General features: G+C 44.9%; 1 protein-coding gene and 1 pseudogene across 1 annotated transcript; one reads left to right on the forward strand and one right to left on the reverse strand.

Annotated features, from left to right (window-relative positions):
• Window positions 1-246: 246 nt before the first annotated feature.
• LOC140712285 (histone-lysine N-methyltransferase SETMAR-like) lies at window positions 247-1,358 on the forward strand (annotated as a pseudogene).
• Window positions 1,359-13,448: 12,090 nt separating this feature from the next.
• LOC103215303 (theta defensin subunit A) lies at window positions 13,449-15,991 on the reverse strand. The gene is made up of 3 exons (XM_073018626.1): window positions 15,898-15,991; window positions 14,355-14,541; window positions 13,449-13,672 (listed from the first exon to the last, which is right to left on the reverse strand). The coding sequence occupies exons 2-3, from the start codon at window positions 14,527-14,529 to the stop codon at window positions 13,617-13,619; spliced, it is 231 nt and encodes a 76-aa protein (XP_072874727.1). The 5' UTR covers window positions 14,530-14,541; window positions 15,898-15,991; the 3' UTR covers window positions 13,449-13,616.
• Window positions 15,992-16,260: the final 269 nt, after the last annotated feature.

The raw sequence follows: 16,260 nt of genomic DNA on the forward strand, positions 1-16,260 counted from the left end.
GTTTAATACACTAAAAACAAAAATCACTCCAACCATCACTGCGCCCAGTGGAATTTCTTTTAGAAGGCCCTGGTTGGTGCAAACGTAATTGCGGTTTTTGCACTGTTGAAATTTGCCGTTTGATACTGGAATACATTCTTAAATAAATGTGGTTACATTATAGATCATTTTAATGCACATTGGTCACTTTATTTTTTGTTGGTAACGACTTATTACTTGCTGTCTATTTTATATTTATTTTACACTATGGAAATGATGCTAGACAAAAAGCAAATTCCAGCAATTTTGTTACTTGAATTCAAAATGGGTCGTAAGGCAGTGGAGACGACTCTCAACATCAGCAATGCATTTGGCCCAGGACAATGCATTCTGACCCACTTCTCTAACGAACGTACAGTGCAGTGGTGGTTCGGGAAGCTCTGCAAAGGAGATGAGACCCTTGAAGATGAGGAGCATAGTGGCCGGCCATTGGAAGTTGACAACGACCCATTGAGAACAGTTATTGAAGCTGATTCGCTTACAACTACACGAGAAGTTGCCAAGGAACTCAACATCAACCATTCTGTAGTTGTGCAACATTTGAAGCAAATTGGAAAGGTGAAAAAGCTAAATAAGTGGGTGCCTCACGAGCTGACAAAAAATAAAAAAAAATCGTCACTTTGAAGTGTCGTCTTCTCTTATTCTACAAAACAACAACAAACCATTTCTTGATCGGATTGTGATGTGCAACAAAAAGTGGATTTTATATGACAACCAGCAGAGACCAGCTCAATGGCTGGACTGACAGGAAGTTCCAAAGTACTTCCCAAAGCCAAACTTGCACCAAAAAAAGGTCATGGTCACTGTTTGGTGGTCTGCTGCCTGTCTGATCCACTACTGACTCAGCTTTCTGAATCTCTGAGAAATCACTACATCTGAGAAATATGCTCAGCAAATCCATGATATGCACCAAAAACTACAATGCCTGTAGCCGGCATTGATCAACAGAAAGGACCCAATTCTTATCAATGCAATGCCCAATGGCATATCGCACAACCAATGCTTCAAAAGCTGAACGAATTGGGCTACGAAGCTTTGCCTCATCTGCCATATTTACCTGGCCATAGATCTTCATCTGCCATATTCACATGGCCAACATGGCCATAGATGGAACTGCTAGATCGCCAACTGACTACCACTTCTTTCAGCATCTGGACAACTTTATGCAAGGAAAATGCTTCTACAATCAGCAGGATGCAGAAAATGCTTTCCAAGAGTTCACTGAACTCTGAAGCATGAATTTTTACGCTAAAGGAATAAACAAACTTATTTCTTGTTGGCAAAAATGTGTTGATTGTAATGGTTTCTATTTTGATTAACAAAGATGTGTTGGAGCCTAGTTATAATGATTTGAAATTCATGGTCCAAAACTGCAAATACTTTTGCACCAACCTAATGTTTATCAATTGTCATCGCCCTTTCTTCCTGCCTATGTTTAAGGCAGCAATATGTTCCTCTAGGAATACTTGATGTCTTAGACTCTCTTGCAGCTCAGTGACCAGTAAGCTCTGTTCTGACCAATAATCCCTAATAGGGGTAGTCTTTAAAATAACGAAATAAATTTCTGATTTTGTGTTATATTTTCCCATTATTGTTTAATGTGGTCTTCCTTTTTTCTTCTTGGATCGTGGAAGCACTTGGACTTGCAGAAACAGCTGTCTTTTTACCACGAAGAAGACAATTAATTCCTCCTGAAAGGTACAAGACTCCTTGGTTCTTGAGGCCATGGTTGAGATATTGCACCCACTCCTGTTTGCCCACATTTAGTTGTGTCATGACTTAGGAGAAATATGATCTTACCTTTGAAATCCACTGTTCATTTGGGTTTCCTGGTCTTCGTGGTTGAAAGCAGCTGGTACATGCGTTATAGAGCTTTTTAAATCTTTTCCAAGGTGATAAGCAAAATTTGACATCACAGTGGAGTCTTGGTTTGCATTTCTCGTGTAAATTAGGGTCAAGGTGATTTAATGCTCGAGAAGCACTTGCATTTATTTTCCCTGAAGTGCTTTTTTTTTTTTTTTTTTTTTTTTTAAACCTTCTTGGCTTATTTATTTTTATTGACTGGTAGCATCTCTTTATATAGTTTGAAATTAATTCTTTGTCATATGTATTAGAAATATTTTTAGAATTTGTCTTTCTCTATAGGGTCCTTTTGATGTGCAGTTATTTTTATGTAGATTTAAAATTTCTTTGTTGATTTCTGAGTCTTGTGTCTTTCCCACTTAACCTTGTAAAATTCAATCTTGCATGTGTTCGCTCATGCTCTGTGCTACGAGTCAGGGTTGCCTTTCCATCTGCTGCCACCCTCCCTGAGGAGGCTGTGCTGTCCCAGGGAGGGCTATCAGGATCCATACCAATTGGATGTATGAATGGCACGTACAGAGGCCCATCAAGTAGGTAGGAAACATGGCCATAGATGGAACTGCTAGATCAGAGAAACATCAAAGCGATGTTGGGGCAACAACGGTGCTCTATGTGGTCTATTTCACCTCTTCTGTCCCACTGTGCTGTGCCTCAGTCTTCCTCAAAGTACACACATTTCAGTGTAAACACAGAATTCCATTTCTGAAGGCCCTTACCTCCAATCTTGCACCCAACTGATTTGTACACACAGGGAGCCCATGTCTCTTCCCTCCTCAGAGACATTCAGATCCTGCTTCTGCACAGGAAGGGCTGGACCCCAGGATGAATCACAGTCTTGGGAACTTCTTCTTGCTACAGTCTCATGCACCTGTAGACTCCAATGGGTGCATCCTAATGGCCGTATCTTTATCTCCAGTCTGTGGAGAGGTCAACAGTACTCTCGGCCACCATTTTCTGAGAGCAATAAGTCTCTTTTACTCAGTAATGATGATCAATGGGAATTCTGATTGGTGGCGTCTGGTAACAAACTTGACTTCAGCTACTTAAAGGATGTGGACCAAAAGATCAGATCCCAGGTGCTTCACATGAAATCCCAAAGGAAGGGCTTTACAAAGGCATGTACCAAGGAGAGCCTGTGATGCTCATGTAAGACTCTCAGTCAGCAAATATCCCTGGAGCATCAGCGGCTGTCAGGTTCTAGGCTCAGAAAACAAATAACCCAGCAACTTACAGAAGCCAGCACTGCAGAATTCAGAGGAATAGAGAGTATAGGGCATGAATGAAGGATATGGAATTTGGCATCAGCCTTGTTACTCAATCGGTTTTGACTTTGATTAAGGTAAATAATCTGTCTAATGTTCATTTTCTCCTTAATGTATATTTCTGAAAAAAATATTTAATGGTAAGTGGGAGTTAATAGGATTAATGTGACTATTAGTTATTATAATGGATGAATATTTCTTAGTAATCAATTCATATTAGCTAATATTAGTACAGTAAATCTTTATGTGTTTTGAGAATACTGTCTGGTCTATAGGAGTTATCCAATTAATAGCACTTCTGTGATGTCATACAATGCTGCCTCCAACCTATCATAAATGGAAAGAACACATTAATGTTCTCATTTTACAGAATGCCATAATTTGGTCCATAGGATTAAAGCGTTGCCTCCAAGGATAAAGGTCCAGCATCGTCAAAGCTAGGTTGGAATCACAGGCCCCTTTTTCCAAATCCCTTCATCTGCTTATCACATGGGTCCCCAACCCCTGGGCTGAGGACCAGTACCAGTCCATGGCCCGTTAGGAACCAGGGCACACAGCAGGAGGTGAGTGAACATTACTGCCTGAGCTCCACCTCCTGTCAGATTAGCGGTGGCATTTGATTCCCAAACGAATGTGGACCCTATTGTGAACTGTGCACTCAAGGGATCTATGCTGTGTGCTCCTTATCAGAATCTAATGCCTGATGATATGAGGTGGAATAGTTTCATCCCCAAACCATCCCTCCATCCCCCACCCATGGAAAAATTGTCTCCCACCTGTTCTTGGTGTCAAAAAGGTTGTCCCCAGTAAGTACTTAATTAAAGTCAAGTGACCCTTTGGAACAGTAGAGGCTTCATGTCCTCCCTGAAGGAGGACTGGGGCAAGGGGAGAGGTGAGAGAGCAGGTTCCAAGTGTGGAGAACAGTGTGGAGAGGAAATGTATGAAGACATTCAGTAGAATGCTGTGTAGACTGTGCTCACTGAAGGGAAGGTTGTAAACATGGGGAATGGCAAGTGAGTTTGGACTGGAAATGGTGAATGAGAAGCTTCCTGAAGATGTTCTAGGCACAGCTTCACATCTTGAGGATGAGGGCTTAAGAACAGAAGTTGGTGAGTGGAAATGAAACTGCCAAGCACCCTTTTCTCTGTGCTTCCATGCCCTGTAGGGATTCAGAGCCTCACAAGGGAAGCCCTACAATGAGACAGGGATGCTGTGTCTTGCGATAATCACATTTTGAAAACACGGCCCACCTCTGACTTATTCTTTATGGTTCAATCACATGAGTTAGTTCTTTAAAATGCCTAGTAGGTCTTCAGTGTACATACAGAGTCTGTGTTTTCAATAATCATTTCGGGCTCTTATTTGAGGTTGAGAAAATTACCCTGGTTGTTTGGAGACTCTCACACCTCTCCCTGCATTCTCTGTCCTAGAGTTTGCCACTGTCATTGCCCACCCTGGACTGCAGTAGCAGAAGCCACATGTGGTGCTCTCAGTAGAGGACAGGATGCTCTGTCCTCGTCTGCCCCCTTCCCTTGGATTGATGGATGCTTCTCCGCACATTGGCCTGAATTCTGCTCCACTCTTCCCTGTTGCAACAGCAATTCCTCTAAATTCAGTGGAGGTCGACCTGACCCTGCGTATTTCTTGTCCCAGTGCCATTTTCTTTACCTGGAATACTACTCTACCTCTTCTTTTTAAAGTATTGAATTTTTCGATATCTTGTGTGTTCCAGGTAAAGATATATCATAAACTTTTTTCTTGCCACTGCAGCCAAAATGGCTAGTTTCTTCGTTAGAAAGTAGTAATACTTCACAAAGCCATATTTTAGCCATGATATTCTCCTGTTAGTTTTAAATGATTTTTATTGATTTTTAAAGCAAGGGTGTCACATGGACTAGGCATACAGGTGCTTTATCCCCATAGGTGTCAGGTTTGTTCTATGAAGTTTTGTAATGACAATGTAATTTTGTAATAATATGTGGTATGAATTATGTTAGATATGAATAATTAATGTGACCATAGTGGATTTGCTGATCGTCTACTCTTTATTAGGGAGTTGTCTATGCACTATGATCCAATGATGAGTAAAACATGCAACTCACCTGCTACAGTAGGGACGCAAATGTTACAGAAAGCAAGTGAAATGTACAGAATGTAAGATGGTGTGAAATTCTACAGTTTAAAATAAGAGAAGAAGGGGATTGAGGTTTCCAGGGGGAACTAGTTGTAATTTAAAATTAAGAAATCAGCAAAGCCCTCAATGACAAAGGGAAGTTTTAGCAGAGACCCTAGGATCCGGGGTGCAAGAAAGGTGAACTTCTGGGTGAAGTGCAAAAGCCATGTAAGGGAGTCAGCTCAGCGCAGTGGACAGTTAGGAGCAATATGCAGAGTTACAGCAAGCACCACGTGACTTCAAGTCAGTGGCAGTTATAGGTACCCAAGGAAGGTTGCCTGGCAATTGCATTCTCAATCTTAATATGTGTCCTTAGCTGTCTAAAGAAGAGGTAGAGCTGGGACCATTTCTCTGTCAGACATAGATTCATCTATAGTCGCTAAGATCTGTGTTGGGCTCCCCAGCCATGCAACATCTCAGTGGGGTGCCTGGATCCCTGAGCTGCATCTTCAGACAGGCAGAGCCTCAGTCCGGGGCCGAGATCTGCTCAGAATCTGCATGAGGTGGACGTGGTTAACACCTGCTCCCTCCTCCTGGGGTCTGAGCATTTGTGGTTGGTGTTGGTGGTCATAGAAGTGTCTGGACCATGAGATGCTTTAGTGAAGAATGGTGAATAATCCACTTGAAATGCTCTCTCTTTCTTTGAAGCCTGTAATCTCTCTGTCCCACTCGAACTCCTGTAGCAAGAGCAGCCGTGCACAAACGGGAGAAGACTTCCCTATTTAAGGGTCATTTGGGATCAGGTGTCCTAATATCCTGGGTTACTTTCCGTTGGGTATATTAGATAACTCTGGTGGCAAGGGCAGTTGAGAAATTTGGTGGGAAGCTGGGGTTCAGACAGGAGTCCAGGAAGGGTCCCCTCATCTGCCTTGGTCAGCCCTGGCCAGGCCCAGGCAGCAACCAACGATGGATTGACAATGGACTCCGAGGTGCCTGTGCTGGTGGCTGAGGCTGAGCTAGCTGCAGCAGGGGAATATTTAAAGCCCCCAAGAGAGCCTGGCCTGCATCTCACAGGATACACTCTATTAGGGAAGCAAGGACGTGATTGCCATGCACAGGAGAGGATGAGGAACCTTCCCTGAACCAGCCTCCCCAGTACCTGAGCTCTCACCATAACAACACATCAAAGCCGAGTGACTGGGCTGGGATGTTACAGAACACATGGGGGAAACTGAATACTACCTCGGCTGTGTTTCCAGGCAGAGCAGGTTCTGTTGGGTTTGTTAAGGACGTGCACACAGCATGTGGTTCCCTGGAGCGGACAATTGTCTCATTGCTTGGGCAATGGACAGTTTAAGGCTAAGTTAGTGTCTAGGATCATTGGGTCCAAGGACTTCTGAGTTTGCTGCTTGAGACCTAATGTCTCTTGGAAGTCTCTCAGGGAGGTGGCCAAGGTGGCAGCGAGATGGGTCTTCTCAAATACCTTGCTCTTAAGTCAATTCTGAGCAGGCTTAAGAGTTTCCACACACACAGCGTGAGGGGGATGATCACTAGGCACTTGAGATATGCAGGATCGAGCTCCTGTGGTCCCTCATGTGTTATTTGAGGAGAAGTCCTAGGGAGACTCATGCACATTTTAAAATGTACCTCTCTCCACTCTCCTCCACCTTCTAGTGAGGTAGATGGGATAAGGTTTCTGGAAATGAGAAAAGAATACAGTCACTCCAGAGGCAATAAATACCTATGGTGAAGTTGCTGAACCCAATGTGCAGGCCAGGCAGCCCCTGCCGCCATGGGAGGGTTGTGTGCAGCGCTGGTCCAGCAGGCTGGGTGCTCAGGGCCTCCCCTGCAGCTCTGCCTGAAGGCAGCAGGCATTGGGCAGGCACAGTCCTATGAAGGACTGTTGACAGTGGAGTGAGAGGTGAAGCATCTCCCTCAACCTTAAGGAAGGAGGAGGCATCTGAAGCCTTGCTAGGGGTGGTCACTGTGGCAGAGCAGTGGGGTCGGCTGTCCCTTTGAGGAAGCAGTGAGTTCCTGATGTGTGGCAGGCCTGGGAACTTTAGCATTGGAGGAAGTGAGCAACAGTCTCATCCCAGCATAAGAAAAAATTTGGGCTGCTTAGGGAGACTGAGGCCCTGGTGATGGTTTTAGTTTCTGGGGAATTAGTAGGTGCCTGGAGGGGCCCAAGGATGAGGTGATAGGGGCAAAATATGAAGGGGTGTATATGCACTGGAGGAAGAACTCTGGGTTCTGGTAATGCCCCGTGTTCTGTAGAATTGAAACCTGCACCTGCTTCCTGTGCACAGGAAGTCCACACACTCCACACACTCCAGTCCACAGGCATTTCCCCAGCACTGCATGAGGGTTATCACTGGAGAGATGGTTAGATTTGGGCATGGGATTATTACAACAGGTCTCCTGAGTCCATAGTTTTTGCATAGCTTCTAGGCCAGCCTTACAATCTGACTGAGGCTCTATGGATTCCTTGCACCATAAAGTAATGGGATTATACTGCAAGCAAATGGTGATCTCAGCAGAATCCCACTCTAAGGAGGTCATTTTTGGGGTAATGAGCAAAGCATGAAGTCAGGGAAACAGTAAGGCAAGGTTTTGGGTAATGGATGTGAGCCAGCGCCATGTCCTGGAGATGGCGAGGTCCGTACCTGTAGCAGTAAGGAGAGGCTGTTTGGTGGCGACCTTGTGATCAGAGTAATTTTCTTCTACAAGGGATTTAAACAAATAAGTCAGCAAAAAAGAAATTACCCCTTTAAAATGTGTGCCAGGGCATGAACAGATACTTCTCTAAAAAAGACGGACAAGAGTCTGACAAATATATGAAAATATGCTTTATATTACTGATTATTAGAGAAATACAAATTAAAACCTCAAGAGATATTACCTCACACTAGTCGGAAGGGCTGTTATTAAAAAGTCCAAAAATAACAGATATTGGCAGGACTGCATAGAGAAGAGAATGCTTATATACTATTGGGGGATTGTTAATGAGTTCAGGCACAATGGAAAACAGTTTAGAGATTTGCCAAATAACTTAACACAGAACTTGCATTCCACCAAACAATCCCACTACTGGGTATATATCCAAAGAAAACAAATCATTCTGCCTAAAAGACACATGCACTCGTATGTTCATGGCAGCATCATTCACGATAACAAAGACATGGAATCAACTTAGATGTCCATCAGTGGTGGACTGAATGAAGAAAATGTGGTACATATACATCATGGGATGCTGCAGTCATAAAAGGAATGAAATTGTGTCATTTGCAACAAGCTGCAGTCATAAAAGGAATGAAATTGTGTCATTTGCAACAAGATGGATGCAGCTGGAAGCCATTATTCTTAGCGAATTAACACAGGAACAGGAAACCAAATATCGCATAATCTCACTTATAAGTGGGAGCCACACAGTGGGTACTCATGGACTCGTGAACATAAAGGTGGGAAGAATAGGCAGGAGGAACTGGGAGAGGGACCAGAGAGGGAGGGGTCAAATGTTGTAGTCCTGCCTACTGTGTAGTATGCTCTCTATCTGGATGACAGGGTAAATTGTACCCAAACCGTCAACATTGTCCTATAGATCCGCCCTATACATGACAAACCTGAACATGGACACAGGAATCTAAAATAAAAGTTGAAAAATAATGAAATTCCTTGATGTGTCTTGTTCCTATGAAGCAGATGTCTCTCCGGGTGATCTCTTGGGCAGGGACGCTGTTGTCTGAGGTAGTGGCCATCCCGGTGGTGGTGGTCTTCCCAGATGGTCACACGAGAAGTTATGTGGTTCTGGGCATTCCGTTTACTGCTGCTGTTGCACAGTCTGACAGCTCCTGTGTGTCTGGTTCAGCAGCAGCCGTACCAGCAGCACCCAGAGTGATTTCAGGAGTTCAGGGAGCACAGAATGTGCTGCAAGTGGCTCCGACTCAGTGGTGGCTCCTGGTTCTGCCTTCTTCACCCCTAACCCAGTGTCCTGATGTCCTTCCCTCCCAGGCTTGGCTGCAGCGGTGGGTACTCCAGGTTAGTGCGTGGCACTCCATTCCCGGGACCCATTGGGTTCCCAGCCTGTGTTGAGGCTGCACCTGTTTCTTGTCCAGTGGCTTTCAAACTTTCATCCCAAATTACACAGAGATTCTTCTCTTGCGGTCCCCTTCACATTTCTTTTTGGACTGCCCTAGAATCTAAGCAGAACACTGGAGTTTCAACCAACAGGTGTTTTGTCTAAAAACCTTTGCAACACTTTCTCTTCCATGTTTGTGCATAGTCCTCACCCCCAACCCGATTTTCCCATTCTTTCCACCAGTGTCAACACCCGGTGACAGTAGACATGGCTTAAGCTGCTCTTTCATACACACACATTTGAATTTCCAGGGAATATTGAAGTGAGTCTGAACTCTCCATAAGAGCCTTGTCATCATCAGGTTGGAGCAAATATTCTGGAGAGGCTGTTGCTGGGGGTGCAGGTGTGGGCATGAGGGGAGAGAGGCCTCCAGGAGCAGCAAGGATAGTCCCACACACGCTGAGGCTGTCCGGTGGCCCCAGCAGACACAGTGTGTGTGGACCTTGTGCAGGCCCCTGGGACATGGTTTGGACCTAATGGGGAAGGGCAGTTGTGGAACACGGTGTGTGTGTTAGTGTGGGTCAGGGCGGGGTTGCATTGGGGTGAAATCTGAGGAGGACCATGACTTTCCAGCTCCTCACAGTGCACCTCCCTGTCCCTGCCCTCAGTTCTTTGTCCACCATCCTGCAGGGAGGGTCCTGGTGCTGCCAGTGCCACACAGAGACTCCCGGGCCTGCAGATCCAGCTGGGACATGCAGGAACTCCAAGTTCCCTGCAGTTTGTTCAACTTTTCCAGTTGCCTCTCACAGGTTGTCTATGTATCTGGTGTTGTCGTCTGCAGCAATTTTACAATAAACCATGAAGGAATAACTTCCTTGAACTGTTTTAAAAAGTGGCCCTAAATCCCTGACTCTTTTCACATAAGAATGGAGGTGAAATTCTCTCCTGTTGAATCTAGCTTGGGTGATACCTTGACCAGTAGAATACAGCTGACTTTGCACCGTGCCATTTGCTGGGCTCAAGTCATGAGAAGTTTTTATCTTTCACTTCCTCTGTATTGGATGGTGCTGCAGGCTGAATGTTTTTGTCCCTCTGAAATTCATATGTTAAAATCCCTACCCCAGGTGATAGCACGAAAAGGTGGGGCTTTCTGGGGGATGATGAGGTCAGGAGGGTGGAGTCCTCATGAATAGGATTAATGCCCCTGAGGAGAGTCCACAGAGAGCTCCTTCATTCCTTTCCTCAGGTGAGGAAGCAGTGAGAAGGTGCCGCCTATGAAACGAAAAACTGGTCCTCACCAGACACCAAATCTGTTGGCACCATGATTTGGACTTCTCAGCCTCAAGAACACTGAGAAATATATTTCTGTTGTTTATAAGTTATCTGGTATACAGTATTTTTTTCCGGCTCCCCACATATACTAAGATTGCTGGTGCCTTTGACGCCCAGATACCATGATTGGAGGAAGTCTAAGCATTGCAAAAGGAGAGGAACTGAGCCCAGTTTCAAGGATGAGCTAGAGAACCCAGAGCAACCAGCTTTCTAGGAAAAAGAAAACTCTGATATGCAGTGTTTGTAAATCTCTCTGGTTCAAATCCTCCTAGCTCTGAGTGGGATATAAAGTGTCACACCTATCTTCTGTGTCATGAGCTGGCATGACCCGGCCTTGGTGCATCACAGGGTCTCATCCCTCAACCTGTCAGAACTCCCACTGAACCAGCCCAGCACTCCCTCTTCCTGTGCACAAGCATCTTGGCCATGAGGTTTTCAGATCCCAGCAGCACCTCTCCTCCGATGCCTGCGATGCCTGTGGAGGGAGCCATGTCCCAATTACAAATATGTGAGTGAAGACCTGATCGTGCTGTTTTAATCCATTAACTTTTGTGTGGTCTTTCATACAGTCCTAGATGAACAGAGGGCATTTCCACAGTATTGGTGAGGAATTGCATTTGTACATATTTTGTGTGTATAAATCTCAACTTCTCTAAAATATTGATGAAATAGGAGGGAATTTTCTCAATTTTTTCTCAAAGTGTCACAAAGAGCCCATTGTGGTGGGGGCATGGAATTGTGAACTCTATGGAGTGACTGAGGAACCCCCCTCTCCCATTCTTAGTGTGAATTTTTACTGTGTGGAGCAGGGGTAGTGTGGGATCCGGGTAGAGTCTCAACCTCTCCCCTCAGTGACAAACTCAGAGGAGGGCATGGGACTCGGGAGTTGGCTGAAACAATGGAGAGAGAAGTAGGGGTTTTCTCCCTGAGATCAGCAATGGAGGCTGTGGGGAGATAACCACAATTCACATGGCTGCCACCTGGGGAGAGAACCCAAGTTAAGATCAAGAGAGAAATGGGGGAATAACAGGTAAAGACAACAAGATCACTTAGGCTTTGAGTCCTTCAATGAGGGACTTTATGAAGCCAGAATTCTTTCTTAATTTTCAGGTGTGGCAGTGAAAATGTTAACTCAGTTTGTTGTGGTTTCTTAAATTTGAATGCAAAACTCAACTAATATGCCTGAAAATGATATAAAAACATTACCTAGCTCAGAGAATCTGAGTTAAAGACAGTACAATGCATAAGAAGAGGAAATGAGGGCAGATGACAGGTGTCCCGGGTGCAGCCTGGGGAACAGACTCCCGGGTGATTTCCATGCACATTTCTGTGGGAGAACAGCCTTACTGGTTCTGATCAGCAGGGAAAGAGGGACGGCTATGGGAGAGGCTGGAAGGAGAGCCGGTGAGTCAGCGACTGGGACCTTCATACTTGAGATTGAGAGATGGAGGAATTCCAGGTGGTGGCAGGGCCATGGGGTGGAGGGCTGGAAGAAAGGTGGGGGTCACTGTCAGCCAGGAGGATACAGCATTGAGAGGTTGGGAGGGTGACTGAGAGGAAATGTTAGAGTGAACTCTTTCCCTTAGGTTCTTCATGAGTTGTTTGTTTCTTAGTGAAAAAGGAAAAAAATTCAGGTATTCCTAAAACAGAATGAGTACTTTTCAGATCTCTTTCCTTCTGGGTTTGCTTGTAAGCCGAGTTTAGAAAATCAGAAAAGAAATAACAAAAGAAACCTATTTCATTTATTGTACAAAAAAAAATTCACCAAGACGTTTTAGAAACGTGAAGGAAGCGCTTATTGAAGACTGGTGAAATAGGAATCAGAAGGTTGCAGTAGGGAGAGCCGTTGGCATCAACTTCCCTGAAGACAAAGGCAGGAAAGGTTAAACCCTGGGTGAGCTAGGGGAAATGCACTGGAGGTCGGCACCCACTCTGTCCTCCCTGGGTTCTGCATGAGCTTCCCCATCCATGCGGTGTCTCAGTGGGGTGCCTGGAACCCTGAGCTGCCTCAGCACCCTGCAGAAACAAGAAGGCTGCCGTGTTCCTGGTGAATCGCTTTCCCTCCCTCATCCCTTCTCTCCTCTGAAGCTGTGTTTTCCAGGCAGAATCAGGTTCTCAGAGGTGTTAAGGCAACACAAGAGCATGCGTGTTGCAAAGTGCAGTGGAGCATTTGTGCGTGTGCATTTTGTGAGTGTGAAGATGACTTTATGGGTGTGAAATCCAGGTCTTAGTAGACATGACTGGAGGGTGCTCTTAATGAGGACTTCCTGGTGTGGGCTGCTGCGCTTTCTGTACCATTAATCCCGCCTTTGCTAACAACTAATTTCCCTCTTAAAGTTGTTTCAGTGGATCTCCTGTAGCCCTGTGTCTTAAAAGGCAAATGTGTGACTGGGACGCGTTCGATAAAACTCCAATTGTTCAGTACAGAGCATGTTGGTTTCTTCTGAGGAGGAATGATTTTGTGACTGCATGAACTTTAAACTGACAATGATTGTTTGCCCAGCACACGGGAGCTCTTTGAGAGTGGATCCAGAGACAATGAGGCAGAGTGAAAATACAGAGCAGTGGATGGGGAGATTGATGGTGTGATTTGGGCCTTCATTTCCATTTAAGTCTGAAGCCCAAACTCCTGCTTGAAATTCCTAGAATGTGGAATGTTCTTTTGTTTAAAACCTTAGGATTCTGGAAGGTGCATCCCAAGTGTCTTGAGGCACAAAGGCACATCAAAGGTGAAAGAGATGTAAAGACAGAAATCTTGCGATAAGGTATTTATTTGGGATGAGAAAAGGAAACTGAGGAGAAGGTACAGCAGTAGCAAGAATTTCTTGTAGCTCTCAAAGTAACTTCTGAGCGTATTTTTCTTGATTCTGGAAGCTCACTGGCAGCAGATCCGGTGGAGTCAACCACGAAAAGCTCAGGACCCAAGGTGACATTATAACAAACGGCAGAATCCTCGTGTGCAAACGCACCTCAAGCCTTTCGCTGACTCTGGGGACACAGAGAGAGCATCGTAAATGGATCAGAAGGTCAGCAGTGGGTGGCAAAGGGAATCCTGGAGAAGTCATGTGCTAGCTAATGAGGGATGTTGGCTGCATAAGGGCCGGTAGCATGAACAACTTCAGTCAATAAGAATAAATACACAGAGCAGTGCTGATCACGCAGGATTTGAGACTTATTCTCATTTGCTTTCATTTTTGTGCTTCTGCCCCATCAGACACACACCTGAACGCACTCTTAGGCTTGTCTCTACTCTTAGAAACGGTTGTATAGATACAGTCGAATATTCTCCATGTAATGAAGATGACTTGTTTGAATCAAGAAAGAACGTCAGACTGTCTCTTCACGTCTTAAACTTACTGAATTTCATGGACATATCTTGATTTCAAGTTTTATTTTTTAATTTTATTGATTCTCTAAAGTGAAAGGATTATTAAGGAAGTAAGAGAATAAAAGAATGGTTACTCTCCAGGCAGAGCTGCCTCAAGTCTTTAAAGACAGAAAACCTGTTAGATTTCTTTGGCTCTCTATTCAATTTATAGATGAGAAAACCAAGGCCCAGAGATGCTAAATGAAGCCACCTAAGTGACATGGATCATTGAGTCTCGATTCCCGACTCTGTCTCCCATCCATCCCTCTAGACCCTGCAGCTCTGCATGCTGGCCTGTCTCACCTGAAAGCGGAAGAGCAGCGTTTTCAGGCCATGTAAAAGAATGAGCCATTCCCTGATCATCTGCTCCAGGCTGCTGCTGGGCGGCAGCTTCATCAGCTCTTGCCTGACGTGCCTCTGCCTGAGCGTGCAGGGCCACCAGGAGAAGCATGGCGGTGAGGAGGGCGAAGGTCCTCATGGCTGAAGTGACCTGGAAGAAGGAGAGCAGGAGCGGACAAGTCGGGAGAGAGGAGTTAGCCTGGATTACTATGTCTGCAGAGAGAAGGCTCAGAGACAGGAAACCTTGAACCTTCTCAGCGAGGGGAGGTGTGCATCTTGTTGGAGATTGTGTGGGATCCCATTGGTCTCAATGTCCCTGTTTTCTTCCTTTGCTCTCCCAGCTTTCACTCTTGTTTGAATCTCTATGTTTAGTGTCTGTGCTGGTTTGGAGAGGATGATGATGAGGATTCCTGTTTCTCACTTTACGAAATATTTACTTTTAACTCTTCTAGCAAAGGATAACAGCAGTGATTTTATTCAATGAGGTCAGGCGACAAATGTCTCTTTTCCTGCAGATGTCCCTGCTCCTCTCTGTAGGTCTACCCTCTGGCAGCAGGCATGAATTCCTATCAAGTAAAGAGTCATTTATTGCAGGCTTCAAGGGCTTGACCACACTCATGAAGGCATGGGGTGAGTAGCCTCCTGTAGGGGCCAGTGTGAAGAGAACAATGACCCTATCATATGATAGGTGAAATGAACACTGACATATCGAGGTAAAAAGTTCATCTACAGCCAAAAATTTGTTTCCAGCTCTATAGAGATGTGAATAAGAATTAAAAATGGTATATATCTACTGTACTGTACCTTAGGATTTGATGTTTGTATACATGTGATCTTTTATCATATACTATATACACAAATCAACTCAAAATGGATTGAAGACCCAAACATAGACCTGAAACCATAAAACGATGAGAGGAATATATGAAGATGACGCTTTGACATTGATGTTGGTAATGATATCTTTGCTATGACACCAAAGACACGGGCAATAAATGGGAAAAGAGGCAAGTGGGGCTGCCTTGACCTCTAAAGCATCTGCACGTCAAAAAAGAAACCATCAAACAAATAATCAACTGAGTGAAAAAGCAACTCAGAAAATGAAAGATAATAGTTGCAAACCCCAAGTGGTAGAAAGGGTAAATATCTAAATACGTAAGGCAGTCAAACAGCTCAATAGCAAATAACAAATAACCTGATTGAAAAACAGGCCAAGGAGCAGGATCAGCTTCTCTCCAAATAAAAGGATGTTTTAAGGAGCTATTGTCGTCTCTGTTGGACGTGTCAAGTAGAACACGTGTAATTAGAAGGAAATTCCTTGAGTTTCTCTATTAATTGAGCTGGTAGCCAATGCTCCCAGCAGCCCCTAGCGGTTCGGACAGAAATGCACAGCAGGGGATTCACTCACTAGGTCCCTCTGGGGTGACCCAGGAGTCACAGGTCAGATTGGGGGCACAGCTTCAATGTTCAAACCTCAACAGGAAAGTTTAAGTTTTGTGTTACTTACAGATCCTCAAGTTAGGCAGAGTGAAGAGAGAGTGCAGACAGCAGTCCTCTGTCCTGGGTCTCCTGTAGCAAGAGCAGCCGTGCACAAACAGCAGAGGACTTCCCTATTTAAGAGTTATTTGGGATCAGGTGTCCTAATATCCTGGGTATGTTAAATAACTGTTTTGGCAAGGGCAGTTGAGAAATTTGGTGGGAAGCTGGAATTCAGACAGAGGGTCCCCTCATCTTCCTTGGTCAGCCCTGGCCAGGCCCAGGCAGCAACCAACGATGGATTCTCCATGACTCCTAAGACAATGGACCCCGAGATGGCTGAGGCTGAGCTTGCTGCATCAAGGGATTACTTAAACCCCCAGGAGAGCCTGGC

This window comes from Chlorocebus sabaeus, chromosome 8 (genome assembly GCF_047675955.1).
Source record: "Chlorocebus sabaeus isolate Y175 chromosome 8, mChlSab1.0.hap1, whole genome shotgun sequence".
NCBI lineage: Eukaryota > Metazoa > Chordata > Mammalia > Primates > Cercopithecidae > Chlorocebus > Chlorocebus sabaeus.